This window comes from Tachyglossus aculeatus, chromosome 16 (genome assembly GCF_015852505.1).
Source record: "Tachyglossus aculeatus isolate mTacAcu1 chromosome 16, mTacAcu1.pri, whole genome shotgun sequence".
NCBI lineage: Eukaryota > Metazoa > Chordata > Mammalia > Monotremata > Tachyglossidae > Tachyglossus > Tachyglossus aculeatus.
The window spans coordinates 8,365,111-8,385,148 of NC_052081.1; the positions used below are offsets into that span (position 1 = coordinate 8,365,111).

General features: G+C 42.7%; 1 protein-coding gene across 4 annotated transcripts in view; it reads left to right on the forward strand.

Moving 5' to 3' along the window:
• RABGAP1L (RAB GTPase activating protein 1 like) overlaps positions 1 to 20,038 on the forward strand; it is a 430,548-nt gene that overhangs the window by 366,133 nt on the left and 44,377 nt on the right. The window contains exons 1-2 of one of the 4 annotated variants that reach the window (XM_038757623.1): positions 9,170 to 9,301; positions 10,609 to 11,335. The exons of the other annotated variants lie outside the window; for them this stretch is intronic. Coding sequence (XP_038613551.1) covers positions 11,225 to 11,335 — 111 coding nt within the window. The 5' untranslated portion in view covers positions 9,170 to 9,301; positions 10,609 to 11,224. Of the gene's footprint in view, positions 1 to 9,169; positions 9,302 to 10,608; positions 11,336 to 20,038 lie in introns of those variants that run through there. 4 annotated transcript variants of the gene reach the window in all.

Here is a 20,038-nt window from a genome sequence, read left to right on the forward strand (position 1 = left end):
TCTGACCATCATTTTCTTCTACATTGAGCCCCCTCAATCTGTCCCTGATATTTTCTGACTCCCTCCACAGTGCCCCACTGAACTCCAAGACTCCAGGTTCCCAAACTGCCTTGAGCACCCATTGATTTTTGTTCCTACTCCAGCCTGCCTAACTTTATTGAGAAGCATCATGGTGTAGTGGATAGAGCATTGATTTGGGAGTCAGAGGACCTGGGTTCTAATCCCTGCTCCTCCACTTGTCTGCTGTGTGACCTTGGGCAAGTCACTTCACTTCTCTGCGCCTCAGTTACCTCATCTGTAAAACGGGGATTCGGACTGTGAGCCCCATGTGGGACAAGAGTCGTATTTATTGAGCGCTTACTGTGTGCAGAGCACTATACTAAGCGTTTGGGAAGTACAAATCGGCAACATATAGAGCCGGTCCCTACCCGACAACGGGCTCACAATCTAGAAGGGGGAGGCAGACAACAAAACAAAACAAGTAGACAGGTGTCAATACCATCAGAAGAAATAGAATTGTAGTTATATACACATCATTAGTAAAATAAATAGAGTAATAAATATGTACAAATATACACAAGTGCTTTGGGGAGGAGAAGGGGGTGGGTGGGGAGGAGTAGTAAGTGCTAAGTAAGTGACCTGTAATAAGTGCTTAACAAATAACAAAAATGTCAGTCAGGTTCTGAGGATGTCTCTCAGAGTTTGGATACGCATAAATCCCTTTAGACAGTCTGGAGCAGGCAAGAGAAAATAGGCAGTTGGTCCACTTTTAGCTCAGTTACTTGGGTCCGAGCCATTTTCATCTCATTAATTTTCACTGTTCGTTAAGTCATGTTTGCTTGTTCATTAGAGAGTTTTATTACTTATGGATTCATTTTTTTTCACTTGCTTGGCAAGAGAGCTGTTTTTCACACAAAATCTCATGTGCCAGCTTACATTGTTAGCTGAAGAACCTAACACGTGAAACTCTGTGTTCAGTGGCAGTGATTCTGGTTCATAGGATTGGAAAGAAGGATTGAGTACAGATCGGTGAGGTAGACTTGAGAAGCAGCGTGGCTCAGTGGAAAGAGCTCGGGCTTTGGAGTCAGAGGTCATGGGTTCAAACCCCGGCTCCGCCAGTTGTCAGCTGTGTGACTTTGGGCAAGTCACTTCACTTCTCTGGGCCTCAGTTACCCCATCTGTAAAATGGGGATTAAGACTGTGAGCCCCCCATGGGACAACCTGATCACCTTATTACCTCCCCAGCGCTTAGAACAGTGCTTTGCACATAGTAAGTGCTTAATAAATGCCATCATTATCATTATTATTATTATTATTATCTGCTTGCAGGTAGTAGCCAAAACCAGGAGCTAATAAGCTCCCCAAGAGAACAAGTATAGAGTATTTAGTACAGTGCTTACTGTGTAGTGAGTAACAAATACCACCATTATTATTATTATTATTATTGTTATTGCAGTAAGCACTCAAATATGATTGACTGACTGGCTGACTTACTGACTGGAAGGTGGGAAAGTTAAGGAGGTCACATTAAACGTGGCCAGGAAAATTGCCTAAAGCAAGCATTTGCCCCAACAGCCACTCTGGAATCAGTAAATCAATCAATCAATCAATGGTATTTATGGAGAAGAGCATTTATTATGGTATTTATGGAGGAGAGAAGCAGCGTGGCTCAGTGGAAAGGGCATGGGCTTTGGAGTCAGAGGTCGTGGGTTCAAATCACAGCTCTGCCAATTGTCAGCCGTGTGACTGGACAAGTCACTTAACTTCTCTGTACCTCAGTTACTTCATTTGTAAAATGGGGATGAAGACTGTGAGCCCCCTGTGGGACAACCTGACCACCTTGTAACCTCCCCAGCGCGTAGAACAGTGTTTTTGCACATAGTAAGTGCTTAATAAATGCCATTATTATTACGGAGCACTTATTACATGCAGAGCACTGTACTAAGCACCAAAGTGTGGTAGATCTCATTACGGCTTTTGTAAGTTCCTTTCTCTGGATCTCCTGCATCATCACTGGACCTTTCTCCTGTCTCCCTGTAAGTTCCATTGATTAGCTTGCTAAGGAAAGGGAGGCCATCTGTCCTCCACCAGCAGTTCCCTGAGGTAGGCTCAGCTGCTGTGAGAGAAGCTGAGGGTAGACAGAAGAGGGAACTGCCACCCCTTCCTTGTGTAAGAGCTCCGCAGAAACTAGAGCTATCGAAATCCAAGAGGATTTTAGAGATACTTATCTTCCTAACACCTTAGCAACCGCTCTAGTAACTCAATCAATCAATCGTATTTATTGAGCGCTTACTGTGTGCAGAGCACTGTACTAAGCGCTTGGGAAGTACAAGCTGGCAACATCTAGAGACAGTCCCTACCCAACAGTGGGCTCACAGTCTAAAAGGGGGAGACAGAGAACAAAACCAAACATACTAACAAAATAAAATAAATAGAATAGATATGTACAAGCTAAATAAATAGAGTAATAAATATGTACAAACATATATACATATGTACAGGTAACACACAGTCCCTGTTCCATATGGAGCTCACAATCCAATAGGGGAGGCAAAGGTTTTTAATCCCCATTTTACAGATGACAGAACAGACACGGGGAAGTTAAGTGACTTGCCCGGAGCTCACTCAAAACACTCATATTCCTGCCCTTCACACTCCTGGAGACCCCAGCCACTGTGCTGCTGAAAGCAAGGAAAGGTGGGTCTTCCTAAAAGGAACATCCCCGTTGAATCTTGCACAACAGAAAATATCCCATGTTCTCCCTCTCACATCCCCCTTAGCGGTGGAAACTGTGCAACAATTTTTCCTTCGAATCCTTTTTTCCTTTCCAAAAAAACCCCACCAGTTTTCTGGCTTGCCCTTGCTTGTGTGTGCAACATTGTAATTAGCCTGTGGGAAGACTGAGGCTCTGCATAAATAAATGAGGTGCTCCAAAATGCCAGTGGAAGATTGTTATGAGAATGGAGAATTAAAACAAAACAACAACAAAAAAGGACGCTTGGTGGGATAACCCTGGGGGTAACAAAAAACTATGAGACTAAAGCCTTGTTATTCCATCGGCACAACCAATAGAGTTCTTAGGTGGATGTAAATTTAATGCCCAATAGCCTTAAACTGAGGTGCTGTGGAGGAAGTATATCATGAGAGAAACCAAGAATTTGGTTTATATATAACCAAGTGGACAGAAACTATTATTAGGACTAGGAGAGGGGATCCTGCTATGATTTGGTTTGAACAGTTCAAGGAAGTTAATAAATAATTAGCACATGAGGTGAAGGTAATGGGCACCATTTAAATAAAGATGAAATTATGAACTTGCCAGGCAAGCTTTGGAATTTTATCAGTACATGTACAGACTAAAAAAGCCTTTGCACATCAATTAAAGTCTCTGTACACTCGCTAAAACACCCTTTAAAAGATGCCCACATTATCTGATTAACAAGTTAATGCCCCCCCCCATCCCCTTTTGCCATTCAAAAGGCACTTCCTAATTTTACATTCAATTTGTCTTTTTCTGAAAAGCTGCTAATTTCATGCTGCTTTAGCCCGGCAGCAGAGAGCTTGTTGCTTAGCAACCGCCAAAATAACTAATGAGCCCATATCTAGCTCCTGCCTTGAGCTTTCATTTTTATATTTATTTTAGTTCTATACCACCAGTGTGGAGCAAATGGCCTCCTAAGCACAGAGGAAAAGTTATTTTGCTTTTATTTCCCCTGTCTGTGGTGACTTTCCTTTTAAGTTGGCTTGTATATCTGTGCATGGGGGGTTGAAAAGCCAAAAAGGTTGCACCTTTTTTTTTATGGTATTTGTTAAGGACTTACTGTGTGACACGGGTTTGGGAGTCAGAGGTCATGGGTTCTAATCCTGGATCCACCACTTGTCAGCTGTGTGACTTTGGACAAGTCACTTAACTTCTCTGTGCCTCAGTTACCTCATCTGTAAAATGGGGATTAAGACTGTGAGTCCCACATGGGACAACTTGATCACCTTATATCTGCCCCCCAGCGCTTAGAACGGTGCTTTGCACATAGTAAGTGCTTAACAAATGCCATCGTTATTATTATTATTAATATTATTATTATTCTCTGTGCCGCAGTTTCCTCATCTTTAAAATGGGGATTAAGACTAGGAGCCCAGTGTGAGACAGGGGCTGTGTCCATCCTGATTATCTGTAAAATAGGGATTAAGGCTGCGGGCCCCACGTGGGACAGCTTGATTACCTTGTATGACCCCAGCGCTTAGAACAGTGCTTGGCACATAGTTAGCGCTTAACATTATTATTACTGTGTAAAGTGGCTCCAGACAAATTTTACAGCTGTTTTAAACTTCTTGGGGGATGATTATTTATGCCGTTCATAAATTCTGAGTATTTATAAACTGAAATAGCTGAAGCATGGGGTTTCCCAGTGCTTGGCACATAGTAAGCGCTTAACATTATTATTACTGTATAAAGTGGCTCCAGACAAATTTTACAGCTGGTTTAAACTTCTTGGGGGATGATTATTTATGCCGTTCATAATTTCTGAGTATTTATAAACTGAAATAGCTGAAGCATGGGGTTTCTCTAAGAAATGAAAACTTACTAAGGAAATATTTAACCAATAGCCATTGCCAGTGGGTGTAACTCCTAGAAAAGTGACAAAATAGCCCCAATACATCCCTAGCTAGTCAATAGAGAATTCAGAATACCTATTCCCTAAGCATCTAGTTTATGTGAGTCCTCAAATTGACTGCTTAATGACAGCCCTTTCTATTGAGACAATGACACACTGAAACAATAGGAGCTAAGTTTCAGGATGAAACTATAGAGAGGTAAAAGAACAGCCATTAGGCCACTTACCTGTTGAATTTAAGTACAATACAGAATGTTCCAAGAAGCTCTTCAGCTCCTCACTATAGGCCAACAGTTTGAAAAAGTAACAGGAAATATGAGTATGTGAGTTTAAAATCATGGAAGAAATCATCTGGACCAATCTTTTGATCTAAGGCAGCCAAACACCAAAATCCTCAAAGTCAAGGAGTTACCTGTCCTGGTTTTTAGTAACTCCAGAGAAGGTGGTTGTAAATCATCCCTCAGTAGCCGATTCCAATGTTTTAACGCCTTCATTTCAAGAGGGCCGTTCTGATGTATTGCCAAAATCGTAGTACTTGAATTTTAAACATTAGTTTCGATATGGAAATAAGATTAATCGCAGGCAGCCCATGTAAGTGTGATGCAATTAATTGTGAAAATTGGACCCTAAGTTAAAATGTATGTCGGAACTGATTTCCTTAGAGAAATTATTTTATAATTAGGGAATTGGTTCCTGAACCAATGTCAGCCAAAGATGATAGTTCTAATAAGCATTTACTATGTTCTCCATGTGTCTCAGATTCCAAAACACAGGGAGAGCAAGTATCTTATCCCCAGTTCACAGATGAGGCAACAGAAAACCAAAGAGGTTAAGTGACTTGCCCAAGGCTGCAGAGGAACTGGCCCATCCGGAGCTTTGCCGTGGCCACCTGGATGGTGGAGGAGGCGAGCGGCCTGGCAGAGGAGCCCCCAGTACCCCAGAACAGCAGTTCAGTGAGATTCCCCCATCTCCTCTTTTCCTCTCTCCCTTAATAATAATAATAATAATGGTATTTATTAAGCGCTTACTATGTGCAAAGCACTGTTCTAAGCGCTGATGATAACAGTGGCATTTCTTAGAAGATTTTAATGTCTGTGTGCTCTACTAAACCGTAAATTCCTTGAAGTCTATAAGATCGGGATCAGGTCTTTCAAATATAGTGTATCGGTCTCTCCCAAGCGCTTAGTACAGTGTTCTGCACATAATAAGCAGTCGACAAATACCGTTGATTAGTAACTGTGGTATCTGCTAAGACCTTACTGCCGACCAAGCACTGAGCTAAGCACCAAAGAAGATAGAAGACAATAAGAATAATAATAATAATAATAATGACGGCATTTATTAAGCGCTTACTAGGTGCAAAGCACCATTCCAAGTGCTGGGGAGGTCACAAGGTGAGCAGGCTGTCCCACGGGGGGCTCACGGTCTTCAACCCCATTCTACAGATGAGGGAACTGAGGCCCGGAGAAGTGAAGCGACTCACCCAAAGTCACACAGCTGACAACCGGCGGAGCCGGAATTTGAACCCGTGACCTCTAACTCCCTTCTGTTCTCCCCTGTCTTTCTCCCTCTTCAGCTCTCTCTTTCCCCCCCCCGGCATCTTTCCCCACCTTCCCTGGGGGGCCAGAAATCTGTTAAGCTTAGCAGAGGCCCTTCCTGCCAGGCCAATTCCAAAGACGTATTTTCTTTCCAAATTTGCTTACTTGGTAAAATTTCTCACTCGGAGGTTTTGGTGTCACACTCCTGATTGAAAAAGTCTTCCTTCCAAATAAAGCCTGCAAGCTTTGCAGCCCTATTCTCCATGTTAGTTATTGCTTTGAGGCTCAGGACCTGGAATGGAGTATCTCTTATCACTCTTTCTGCACTGCATCTTTATCCTGCTTTATGGCAAGGAAAGAAATCCAGTTTGTTGAGATTCAGAACGTATTCTGGCATTAGAAACTAATTTGATCTTGGCTTTTTGTCTGTTCCCACACTAAGGGGAGAACTGTGAGAATGTCATAGTGCCGGAATAACATCTATATGTGTGTGGAAGATTTACTTTCCATCACAAATTTCATGACTATTTTTACTCTGAAGAATGTGGCCATAAACAAACTGTGATCCGTGCACCCACATAAAGCTTCTTTTTGGGGTATCCCAAGGAAACCTTGAGGCATTCTGTGTTTGGACAGTGAAGGCTTATTTCATGGTAGTGGGGAAAAAAGGAAATAAACATTTAAAAGGTTGAGAAGCAGCATGGCCTAATGGATAAAGCACAGGCCTTGGAGCTGCTACCGTTTTTGCTGTAGTTGGGGGTGAGGCAGTCCTGGCCAAACTGACTCCTCCTCGGTCAGCCTGGGGACTCTCGTGGCACAACTGGCTTCATCATCATCATCAATCGTATTTATTGAGCGCTTACTGTGTGCAGAGCACTGTACTAAGCGCTTGGGAAGTACAAGTTGGCAACATATAGAGACAGTCCCTACCCAACAGTGGGCTCACAGTCTAAAAGGGGGAGACAGAGAGCAAAACCAAACATACCAAGAAAATAAAATAAATAGAATAGATATGTACAGTAAAATAAATAAATAAATAGAGAAATAAATATGTACAAACATATATACATATATACAGGTGCTGTGGGGAAGGGAAGGAGGTAAGATGGGGGGGTGGAGAGGGGGACTGGCTTCATGTCATTCTAACCATGATGGGGACTCCCAGGGCCTGCACAAATAGGCCAGCAGTTGCCATCAAAAATAAGGGCGAAAAGGAGGAGGAATGGGATGAAGAGGAGGCGGGATATTCCCAATCTATCAATCAATTATATTTATCGAGTACTTACTCTGAGCAAAGCACTGTTCCAAGGCTTGAGAGAACAGTATAACATAGTTGGTAGACGTGTTTCCTTCCCACAAGGAGCTTCCAGTCTAGAGAGGAAGACAGACATTTAAATAAATTATGGATAAGGACATCAGGGCTTTGAGGCTCTCGTTGGAGAGCCTCCTCCTGGTTCTCCTCCTCATCATTGATTGATTAATTGATTGATTGGTTGATGCATAGCCAAAGACCCAAGGCCTTAGCCCAAGTCAGAGGTGGGCTTAGAAAGGGGAGACAGAGAGAGGATAGAAATAGATTGAAAGGAGAGACATTGACAAAGATATTCAAGGACAGAAAAAAGAGACAAACTGGAAAAAGAGAGACACAATAATCAAGAACTAGCAGCCACAGGATTGTCGAAGATGTCCAGAGCATTGGCCGGGTTGAGGATCAAACCCTTTCTTTGCCTTTCAGATCCCCAGTTACGTCCTCAAGCTTAGCTGTGTAGAATGGGTTGAACAAGGTTGGCCTTATTACTCAAGCAACATATTTAAATAAGATTAAATTTCCTTAGATGGGATCACCTGACATTACCCTCCTACTCAAACGGTAACTTATTTTGAGTCATCTTTAGGGAATATTTGAAGGCAGTGTTCCAAATGAAAATAATTGTAGGGACTTCCCCATTGACCTACCTGAATAATAGGGTTTGCCTGAATTCCTTGTTTTCCACTCTGAGTGTGGTCTTGGCAATTCATTACAGCTGCATCGTGTAGATGACAGGTGATGTAAATTGTCTACTGTTGAAAAAGTTCAGTTTCAAGGGAATAAATGAAAATCGTGTCATCCCTCAGAGTCTGGGGACCACTTCTCATGTATCCTTGTGGTCAGACTCCAGCAGAGCATATCAGCTGCTGCCTAGGGGGGCTGCAACGATTCTCCTGCCTTCAGGTTGGCATGTTGGCACGCAAAGCAGTATTTTTGGCTCCCCACCTCCCCTGTAACTGGATCTATCTTCCTCCCTTCTCCCTCCCTGCCTCCCCATCCCAGGAGGGGAGAACCATTATTAGGCTGGGATGTCATAGGAAAAAAAGGAGGTTGAAAATCTCTGCTCTGGCTTTGCCTTAATCATTTTTTTGTGACTCCTTCGAGGCGCTCAGAGCCAGCAGTGGGACGATAGTGATGATACTCCTAGTGAAACGGTGGCTAATTAGTACATTCTCTATTAAGGCTATAAAACCAGAAGCCCTGAATATATAACTGCTTACTAGTGAGCTTATGTGGTGTTCTACAAAAAATTTAATTATTTGAAGTTATTGGTTTCTGGGAAATAATGGAAAATGCAGACCTCTCTTGGTAGCTTTTGAGTACTTATAAAGTATTTTTGTTCTAGTGCCTAGCTTTTATGATCTTCAGGGCACTAAAAGGTGAATAAATATCAACTTGTCAGAAACCTCCTCTAGATCGAGGCTCTTCCATCCCCTTTCCGCAGAATTGCATCGTTGCTGTCATCAGTGGTGAAGGATGCTGGTTTTTGTGTCGTGAGCTCGCTCCCTCTGTGCGTATGTGACTTTTCAATAGCAGTTTTAATTTTTGTTTGCTGCCACAGGGTGGCTGCCAGCAGGGAGCAGGGAATTCTAGGAAGTCATTTGCTTTACCTTCTACAACAGGTGTCTTTGTCAGTACACCTCATTTAGACACCATAGTACGCAAGCACTGAGTCACAGTAGCTGGGAAAAATATGAATGCAGGAAGAGTTGATTCCATACCTAGCAAATGTTGCTCCAAGATCAATCTGAAGCCTTCGGGTGATAGTGATTGCATGAAGAAGTTCCCAATACCATTTAAAGCCTGCTGAAACGATAAGGAAGATCTTAAGAGGCTACCAGGTACGGGCAGTCCGGACTTCTTATAAAATTGTCTTGCTTGTTGATTATCACTTATTTATTTTTATTTTTTGGCTATGCAGAGTTGAGGAAGGAATGTATTTAAAAGTCTGCCAAGAAAAACAGAAGCTTAAATCACTAAGCTGCAGTTCAGAAAAATTGAAAGTGAAAATCCTTTTTTTTTTTTTTTTACTCTAGCAAGGGGTTAAACACTGTTGGAAGTAGCTTTAGTCTCAGGGATTTCACCTGAAGTATTACATTTTTTGTTCCCATAAGCCTATTGAACTCTCTCCTGTTTCCTAGCAATAAGGCGGCATGTTTTTCAAGGGGAAGGATTGTTGGTTTTCAAGCCTGAATTCTACAGCTGTTACTCAGGCCTCCTATTCATATGTAAATGGAACGTGGTACTGTTTCAGTAACCAGTTTAATCTTCATTATGGATAAATCCAAAAATCAGGAAAAAAAGAGATTTGTGGCTGGTCTCATCCTGTTTGTTTGTTGTTTTTTTTTTCCTGAAAAGGGAGAGTCGTACAACAAATTGTCCCCGGGACTGGTAATTTGAACAAGAAATTTCCATATGTTTTCTCGGGCCCCACAATCCCCCTGATTTAGGCAAATATCTTTGCCACAGCAGATTTGATTTACGTTTCCTGCTCAGATCATATTTTTCATAAAGGAACAGGAGAGAATGCTAATGGGATTGTGTTTCTAACTCTAAAATCTCAGACCTTGTCTGCTGGCTTAGAGCGGCCTGAAAGCAGATTTCAATTATGCTTTCCCTGTTTTTCCTCCTTCAGATTTTTCCATCCTTTGTGTTAAACTACATTTACTATTTATTAGTTTAGATATTTTAGGACCCTATTTCCCAGTTGTTGAACTTTTTTCCCCCGCTTTTATTAGCAGGAGACATCTGTGGGGTTTCCTTGTCTGCCCCAACTAGGGCTGGAACATTAACAGACCTCGAAAGCCTTTTCATTTTTCTAATTAAAAGCAGCTCTCAACTTGAAAAATTAAACCTGATCAGGGAGCTTTGGGACTGGTGTTGTTTTTCTGTGATCTAACCCAGAGGGCCAGTTTTTCTAACCGGGAGCAGTTCATTTGAGATAAGGACTGCATGCTTTTCTTGATGCGCTTTCCCTTTTTTTTTTTTTTAGCCACTTTCCGTTTTTCCTTTTGGGTGGCAGAAAGTCAGCTTCAGGTAGATAAGAGGCTTTTTTGGAAGAGGAGTGTTTAGAGCTTTTAGGATTATTTTATCTTATTATTTTTTCATTTTTGCTTTAAAAAACCCCCAAAAAAACCTTGTTTTCCAGAACTGCTCAGAGAAAAAAGTGGCTTCGTATTTCTGAAGATAAATTGTTATCTTGGGAAGAATTCCTTTCAAATTTAAAATATGTTGTCATTCCCTCCTTTTCTTTGAATCTGCGGAATAAGCCAGAAGTCATTAAGTAAAGACAACACCCCCAAGAAGAAGAATCCTCTGGGGCTAAGTTTTGGATTAAGAAGATGGACTATAACAAAGGAATTTCTTTGGTCTGAAGTTCTCCCCTACGATTTATTTTTAAAGAAATCAGTGAAATTTTAGTTTGTGAGCAACTTTTAAAGAATTCAACAGAAAAGACTTTTTCTCAGGTTGAAAATCGTCAATATCTAAGTTCTCCTAGCACCGCATTGAGAATACCAGAGTTGTTTATAGTATACGCTTCCTGCAGAGATAAGAGAGACCTCCCCAGGCCTTCGCACTAGGGGTGAACTGCGCACCAAGGTTTGGATAAAGTTTGCCTTTTTCAGGATCCGTGACCGTCTGTGCAGACTTAACTTCATCAGGTTTGTGCCTGGGCACTGATTGGGCCGACCTAAAGTTCCCCCTTGCCTAAGCGAGCCTAATCTGGGGCTGGGGCTGCCGCTGTCAGAAAACCAGGTGGCAAGATGATGGAAGAAGTCTCCATAATGGTGGCGTACGATGCCCATGTATTTAGCCAGCTGTATGATGAAGACTTCCTCACTAGTCTGGTGGCAATCAGCAAACCCAAGTCTATGGTAGGTATTGCATCTGGGGCAGGGCGGTAGAACGGTTAGGGCAGCCAGGTTCTAGCCGAATGAGGGCTCAAAGTATTGTAGATGGATTTGTGTATGGAGTACAGTGGACTCTGCTTTTTGGATCCGTTTGTGCACACTGTAGACCGTTCCACTGCATTCAGATTTGGAGTTTTAAAGGGTGAAAATACGGGCTAATAATTTACACTGTGCCGGGTTGAGGCCCCACTCAGGGTCGCACCAGGGAGCCCACTGTTGGGTAGGGACCGTCTCTATATGTTGCCAACTTGTACTTCCCAAGCGCTTAGTACAGTGCTGTGCACACAGTAAGCGCTCAATAAATACGATTGATTGATTGATTGGAGTTTCCAGTCCTCTACCAGTCTCGACTAAGGGAGGGAGAGTCAAGCAGAGGCACTCCATTCCTAGCTTGGGCAGTGGCTAGGGAGTGGAAGGCAGTCTCCTCCAAGTTAAAACTCACCTGTGCTGGGCAGCAGCAGCATGGGAGAGAGGGGAGGGGGGAGACTCCAATTTACTGTGCAGAAGGAGGCAAGGGTAAACCACTTCGGTGTTTTTACCAAGGAAACTCTATGGATACACTACCAGAACGATGGCAGGTGGAGGTGGGGGGTTCCGAGAGAGAGGTGTCCACGGTGTCGCTATGGGTCGGAGACGACCCGACATCATAAGACAAGACAAGCCGGGTTAAGGTGTGTAATCTGTAATGCAAAAACACCATTCTTCTCAAATTGCCCTTAATGTACCTTATATACGTGCCTACATATTTGTGTGCGGGTTGCTCATGAAAAGGACCCCTGTAAATGTGTGTCTACCTATATATGTGTATATATCGGAGATTTTTGCTCATTTAGTAAAAGCAGATAATTTACAAAAATTTAATACTTGAGAATTGATGTGAAAACTCAGTAGGGCACGATTTTGTTTAGGCTGAAACTCTTTTCAAAAAAGCTAAAGTGGGATGGGTTACCGTTTCCTCTCTGCCTATGAGCAGATGGAGATTATGCAAACTCTCCTTCATATTGCCATTGAAATGAAAGCTTTTCCTTGTAGCAGGGAGTTGTGACTTGATTTCAGACTAGCATAGATTTTATTTCCTTTCACAGAATAACCCTTTCACAATCATTTCAGAGACTTGCAGGAAGTGATTAGATGTGCCTAACTTTCTTGGTGAATGAAATATAGTGAATGCTAACAGGTCCTGAAGAATGGGTAAACTAATAACTAGGGGTAATTCCGACTTTGGGGGAAGTGCCATGATAACCTGAAAGACAAAAATCGCCTCCAGGAGTGCCTCTCATAGTCAACGACGGGTTTCAGGTAGCAAGAGCTGACCACTGTTGTGTGAACGTGTCTGTTTACACTTACACACTGCGTGGAGACAGGTAATGTAGATTGTTAGGCCGAATGTATATGTTAATGGTTATCTACTGGGGTGCGTTCAGCTAGGACTCAGTTCTCTGTGGTAAAGAGGAATGGTGGGAGCAGCCAGAGCTGCCGATAGTTGATGAATCCCAACCCCCCACTATACTATGAGTTTAAACTTCCACCCGACCTTTTAGCGGAGCTGCTAATGTAAGGTGATCAGTTGTCTCGTGAGAAGCAGTGTTGCCTAGTGGAAAGAACACGGGCTTGGGAGTCCGAGGATCTGGGCTCTAATCCCAGCTTCGCCACTTGCGTGCTGTGTGACCTTGGGCAAATCACTTAACTTCTCTGGACCTCAGTATCCTCATCTGTAATGGCAGCAGCAGGAAAGCCCAGCCAGGCAGCTTCTCCATAACCAGCTCCCCCTTCCCCAAGGCTGGTGCCGTTGCCACGGTCACCTCTGCCACTGTGGGTTGTTCTCATGACAACCAGGCCTGAAACCCCAAGGAGCAGTCTGGAAGAAGGGAGGAGAGGGAGAGGGAAAGCATTCACCTGCTGCTCCCATTACTAGCTGCTCCTCACCAGAGACATTGTGTGAGTGTTTCTGTGGGTGTGTGAGAGTCTCTTGACCACCTTCCTCATTGTCTTTCTCTCTCTTTTTTTTAAAAATAGTATTTGTTAAGCACTTTCTATTTGCCACACACTGTACTAAATGCTGAGGTAGATTTGGGCTAATCAGATTGGACACAATCCATGTCCCACATGGGGCTCACAGTCTTAATCCCCATTTTACAGGTGAGGTGACTGAGGCACAGAGAAGTGAAGTGCCTTATGAAAGGCCACACAGCAGACAAGTGGCGGAGCTGGGATTAGAACCCAGGTCCTTTTGACTCCCAAGCCCGGGCTCTAGCCACTGTCATATTAATGTTTGTCTTTCACATTATTGTCTGTCCTTCCTATTAATGTCTGTCTCCCATTCTGGACTATAAGCTTGTTGTGGGCAGAGAACAGATCTACTAATTCTGTTGTATTGTACTTTCCCAAGTGCTTAGTACAGTGCTCTGCACATAGTGAGTGCTCAATAAATAAGTTGAACGGATTGGCCACGCTGCTTCTCTATCTGTCTCTGCTTATTTCTCTTCTGTCGTATCTCTTCCCTCTCCCCCCCTTCCCTTCCCTCTCCCTCTCTCCCTCTTCCATTTTCTCCCTTCCGCTCTCACTCCTTCTCTCCCTCCTTTCTTTCCTCCTGTTTTCGAACCACTGGTCTAACCTTGTCCTACTTTCAATTCCAGAAAATACGTTCCCTTTAAGTTAACATAAAGCACAGAGAAACTGAATTGAGTTGCACCTCCTCTTTTGTGGCACCCGTTAATGAAAGAGATGGACATTATGAGGGCCCAAAGAGAGAGGATTTAAGGGGCCTGGAAAATTAAAAAAATTGTATAATTTATTCTTGAGTGATCAAGAGCTGGTCAAATCTGTCTACCAGTCCTTCTTTCTAGGCTTCTGCATATGTGTATGAGCATTGTATCGTACAGTGTTTTGCCTTCTTTTTTACTGCTTTATAAAGCTCTAGCTTATTTAGATTATAGTAGTAATCTAAGGGTAGGCACACCTCTTAGGAAAATGACGGTGTATTCCCTAAGGCTTTAAAATCATTTTGCTAGCTATGCATGCATGACATGTTTATATGCACGCTAAACAAGCCCTGCTCTTGTTTCAGTGGAAGGAGCATGGCTCTGGAAAGAAGGAGGCCTGGGTTGTAGTCTTGGAAACTCCAAATCAGAGAATGCCTTGTGGGGTCATTTTGTGACCAAGGAAACACCTGGGGCATTCCTCGAGTTGGACAGGCCCAACAGAAATCCTGATAAAGAGTGAGCTCACGTGAACGGCGAATGCCACAGCAGCTGCCGAAGCCAACCGGCCGCTGGGCTCCGGTGCCCCAGCGCAGTATCGGCCCGCTGCTACTCTCACTTAGGTCCTGCCCAATAAGTAGTTTTGCTTCCCTGCACTTCACAGTCAGCTGCACCCCTTCCAGCTTACTCCCTGGCTATTATCCACTGCCCCAGAGGGAATGTGACTGACAGGGATGAGAGCGTGTGAGTGGCACTGAGAAAACCACTAGCACCACTACCAACCCCTTTGTGCGGGACCTTAAGTCTTAATATTCTTCTTCTTCTTAAGTAAGTTAAGCACTGACTATGTGCCAAGCATGGTACTAAGCACTTGGGGTAGATACAAGATCAATCAATCAATCAATCAATCAATCGTATTTATTGAGCGCTTGCTGTGTGCAGAGCACTGTACTAAGCGCTTGGGAAGTACAAGTTGGCAACATATAGAGACAGTCCCTACCCAACAGTGGGCTCACAGTCTAAAAGGGGGAAGACAGAGAACAAAACCAAACATACTAACAAAATAAAATAAATAGAATAGATATGTACAAGTAAAATAAATAAATAAATAGAGTAATAAATATGTACAAACATATATACATATATACAGGTGGGCAAGGAGGGCAGAGGATAACCTTTACACGGAGCAGTGTCAGTTGGGAAAGGAACAGAGCTAGGAATGCTTTGGCACCTTCATGAGGCTTAGAGAAGCAGCGTGGCTCAGTGGAAGGAGCCCGGGCTTTGGAGTCAGAGGTCATGGGTTAAAATCTCAGCTCCACCGTCAGCTGTGTGACTTTGGGCCAGTCACTTCACTTCTCTGTGCCTCAGTTACAAGATGATCAGGTTGGCCTCCCCCCCATCCCAGTCTAAGTGGGAGGGAAAACAGATATTTAATCCCCATTTTATAGATGATGAAGCTGAAGCAGATTGACTTGCCGAAGGTCACAGAGTAGGCAACTGGCTGAGCCGGGATTGGAGCCCGTGTCTTTTGACTCCAACGTCCATGTTTTAACAGGTACACTACACTGCTTCCCAGTCTGCGATGGGAAAGCATTAAGTTGCCGATTTGTACTTCCCAAGCGCTTAGTACAGTGCTCTGCACACAGTAAGCGCTCAATAAATACGATTGAAATGGAAAAAAAATGCAGAACACTCTTCCTACATTAACAGCATCATTCACATAGTGTCATAGTACAGTGCTCACCTGTCCGTGTACTTTTGCTCCAGAGTTTGGGCAAAAGTACCCAGGGTGCTTCCATATCTAGGATATCCTCCTCTTTTTCGCCCCCCATCCTGCTTTTTGGAGAGAATAGAGGTTCTGGTGTAACCCAGAAAACTGTTCTAGAATATTTGCCATCTGCTTGTGATTCGATATTGATTTTTATTTTAGGTGTGCTGGGACTTTTATAAATGATGGTCTAAGAACCACCACTATATGAAAGAGAGATAAACACTCACGAATTTTTGCAGTCCCACAAGATAAATTGTTCGCTGTGCAGTCTGATTGATTGTAGCTCAGTTGTAGTACATTACTGCTGTTGTATAAATCTGCTGAGAGCGAGTAGTAGAGTGAACATTTGCTTCTTATCTGAGACGATATGCAGCAATTTTATAACTATTAGTTAAACAACATCCTGGAATCGGTTTGGATTTAATGCTGAAACCTCTGTGATCCCTTGAATAGTGATGTACAATGCTGTGGGTTGGTGTTGGGGAAGATCCTTACCCCTTGTAGTAAAAACAATAATAATATTAATAGTGTTTATTTAGCGCTTACTATAGACTAAGCTCTGGGGTAATTACAAGATGATCAGGTCCCACCTAGGGCTCCCGGTCTAAGAGGGAGGGAGAACAAGTATTGAATCCCCATTTTGCAGATGAAGGAACTGAGACACAGAAAAAATGAAATGACTTGCCCAAGGTCACACAGTTGACAGACGGCTGACGTTCCTTGCTGCTCCTACTTGCATCTCCCCTTGATCCTTCCTGCTCCCGAAGGATAAGTGTAATACCCTATCTGAATAGTTTTGTTCCTTTTGGATGGGGAGTCTCGGCTGCGTGCCAGACAGGGACGCAAGACCAAAGCGGAGGGGCTGATTTTAATCAATCAATCAATCAATCGTATTTATTGAGCGCTTACTGGGTGCAGAGCACTGTACTAAGCGCTTGGGAAGTACAAGTTGGCAACATCTAGAGACAGTCCCTACCCAACAGTGGGCTCACAGTCTAAAAGGGGGAGACAGAGAACAAAACCAAACATGCTAACAAAATTTAGCAGAGCTAATGCAAGTGAAGCCAAGACAAGAAAGAGGTTTTCAGGGTGCCCGTAGCATTTTCTTCAGATCATGGAGCCCGTCAATGTATATGAGTAGCACCCATTTAACTTGAATGATTTGGGAGGATTTGCTCTGAATATTGCTCAGTTTACCACCATCCTCAGGTTTCCAATAATCAAATGCCAAAGGTGAGACAGATCGGTGTGTGTGTTGTAAGGATATATAGGTATAAATGTATGTCCCTCTAGACTCTTAACTCGTTGTGGGCAGGGAACATGTGTATCAATCAATCAATCGTATTTATTGAGCGCTTACTGTGTGCAGAGCACTGTACAAAGCGCTTGGGAAGTCCAAGTTGGCAACTCTGTATCAACTCTGTTATATTGAGCCCGTTGTTGGGTAGGGACCGTCTCTATATGTTGCCGACTTGTACTTCCCAAGCGCTTAGTACAGTGCTCTGCACACAGTAAGCGCTCAATAAACACGATTGAATGAGTGAATGAATACTCTCCTAAGTGCTTAATACGGTACTCTGCACACAGTAAGTGCTCAATAAGTATGGTTAATAGGTGTAAATATTTGTTTGCATATTATTGAATATAAATTACAACCCACCCACCCACACAAGTCCAAGAGCAAAAATTAAATTAGAATTTGATCTTCTGAGTCTTCTAAAGCCATGTGCTCTTAAAATGAAGCGATTATAGCTTCCTTACTAGCTTTCAATAAATATGATTGATTCTGGCGAGCTACATCCTATCTTTTTAATATTGACTCTATAGTAATAACACTTCTCAGCCTTTATTACCTAAAGAATGCAGTGATTATTTTGGTAATTCATCAAATATCCAGAGCGATATTGTAACTGAATAGCAAAAATGGGAATTTGTTTCAGTTTTGTCTTTAACAACAAAAGTGAAAATTACGTAAACTTTCAACAAATAATACCGTGCAAATCAAATTCATTTTTATTTTCCTTATTTCAGTATGTCATTTGGGAAATGATATTGTGGGATTTATTTGACTGATTTAACCCAGTATGCATATAACATTTGAGCCATAAAATGTGCGCTGAATACAAACATAGGAACTGTTTTCACAGGGAGCTTATATTAAATGAATCTAACTTGCATTTCATTCATTCAGTCGTATTTATTGAGCGCTTACTGTGTGCAGAGCACTGTACTAAGCGCTTGGGAAGTACAAGTTGGCAACATTTAGAGATGGTCCCTACCCAACAGTGGGCTCACACACATTTAAAGGGCTAACATCCTTCAGTCTAGTCATTTTAATTCAGGGGTGTTGCCTTCTAAGTCTTATGAAAGTGTGGGCCATCCTGGAACAATGATCTTTTCTTTGGGGTCTTTAGAAATTCTGCATGTGCAACCCAAGAAGTACTGATGGCATCATGGTCAAGAGCTTTGGGCCTCCTGAAGCGGCTTACAATGCCGCTTCCAGACAGAATTTGGAACCCTTTTTCCCAAAAGGAACAGCACGGATGGGTTGAAATATTTTACCCCTTTACTGTGTTTCTCGGAAGGGCAGGGTGAGCCATCCAATGGAAATCCCAACATTAGCAATTTTTCTTTGAAACCAAAGATTGACGGTTTTTGCCTAATGATACGTGAAGGGAATATTGTGTGAAGGAATTTGCCAATAAAAGATGTGGGACATTGGAACCTGAAGGAAATCTGGTCATGGAAGGAGGTGCTGTTTATGAATTATGAGCAGCAGAAAGGTCGGCTTTGTACAAAAAGGCTGTAATCCACAGCCCTCTGGGGTTTCGGAGCTCCAGGTTATGAGTAACGGCTTTGATCTTTTAGACTGTGAGCTCACTGTTGGGTAGGGACTGTCTCTATATGTTGCCAACTTGTACTCCCCAAGCGCTTAGTACAGTGCTCTGCACACAGTAAGTGCTCAATAAATACGATTGGTTGTTTGATTGATATTTAGGATATGCTGACTCACTTGTACGAATGATAGGAGAGGATAGAAAAAAAGCAAAAGCGATGTTGGGTTGGTGATGTTCATATATATTATCAAGAGCTCATAGATCTGCAGTTAGCTGGTAAATCATTTTATAAAAATGAGGAATCCATTGTATTAAGCAGGTGTAGGTGTATATCTATAAGTTGTGTGTGTGTGTGTGTGTGTGTGTGTGTATACACACACATAAGAAATTGGACCTGTAGCAGTTAGATGGGCTTATTAATAAGTTTCCCTCGGGGAGGCCTTCTATCAGCCAAAAGACACTAAAGAACGTAGGACCCTCTCTGCAGAAGCGAAAGACTATTTTCTTCCCTGTCCAATTCTCTACTAGTCCAATTCTGACTATATTTGTCATCTGTCTTTTGTAGGACCATTTGTGGCTGCTTCTTGGAGGGACCATTGTTATCTATGGCCTTTCCCTCAGAGTGTGTTATTTTAATGTATATGTAGTTCCCTCATCATTGGCTGGTCCACTCTCTAGTTTTGGCTTTTCCTTCCCCCCTCCCAACAGTTCTGTCATGCCCTTTCAAAGTGTGCCCTTCATTTTTCATCTATATTTCTTGGTTTTGTTGTCCACTCTTCAGCTTAATCAACAAAAGTTGTTTCAGAATCCCACTCTCACTAGATGTTCCTCAAAGCCAGGCTCCATCATGCAGGGCTTGATACCCAAGGAATTGACAGTCCTCCAGGATTGAAGTTGATTGAGCTAGAGACAGGAAATTTTCTTCCAAAGAGTTAAAAATCAGCCTCTGGCATAGAAGCTTCCCAGCCACATTTATGTTATTGTCCTGTAGTTTGAGCTCATCATGTGAAATGCTCATTTTCATTGCTCTTTCCTGAGATGTATAAATCACCTCTATGTGACGAGCAGTATATGCCCCTTTGACCCAAGCTGCTTGGCTTCTCTTTTGTTATAGAGGCAGGAAATTCATTTTTCATTTAGAGCAGTGCTTCTGTATATGAAAATGTGTCTTCCAGTTAGTTGCTGACTGGAACTCTTCAGAGAAGATTAGCGATAGAAATTGTTTAACCCAGCACTCCGTATTAACTCAACTTGTTCCAGCAGTTTAGAGCCACCACCTTTCCAAGGGCTAAGGGAGGGTGGTAGAAGTTGGAATGTGTGCAGTTCATCCTTTAGACTGTAAACTAATTGTGGGCAGGGA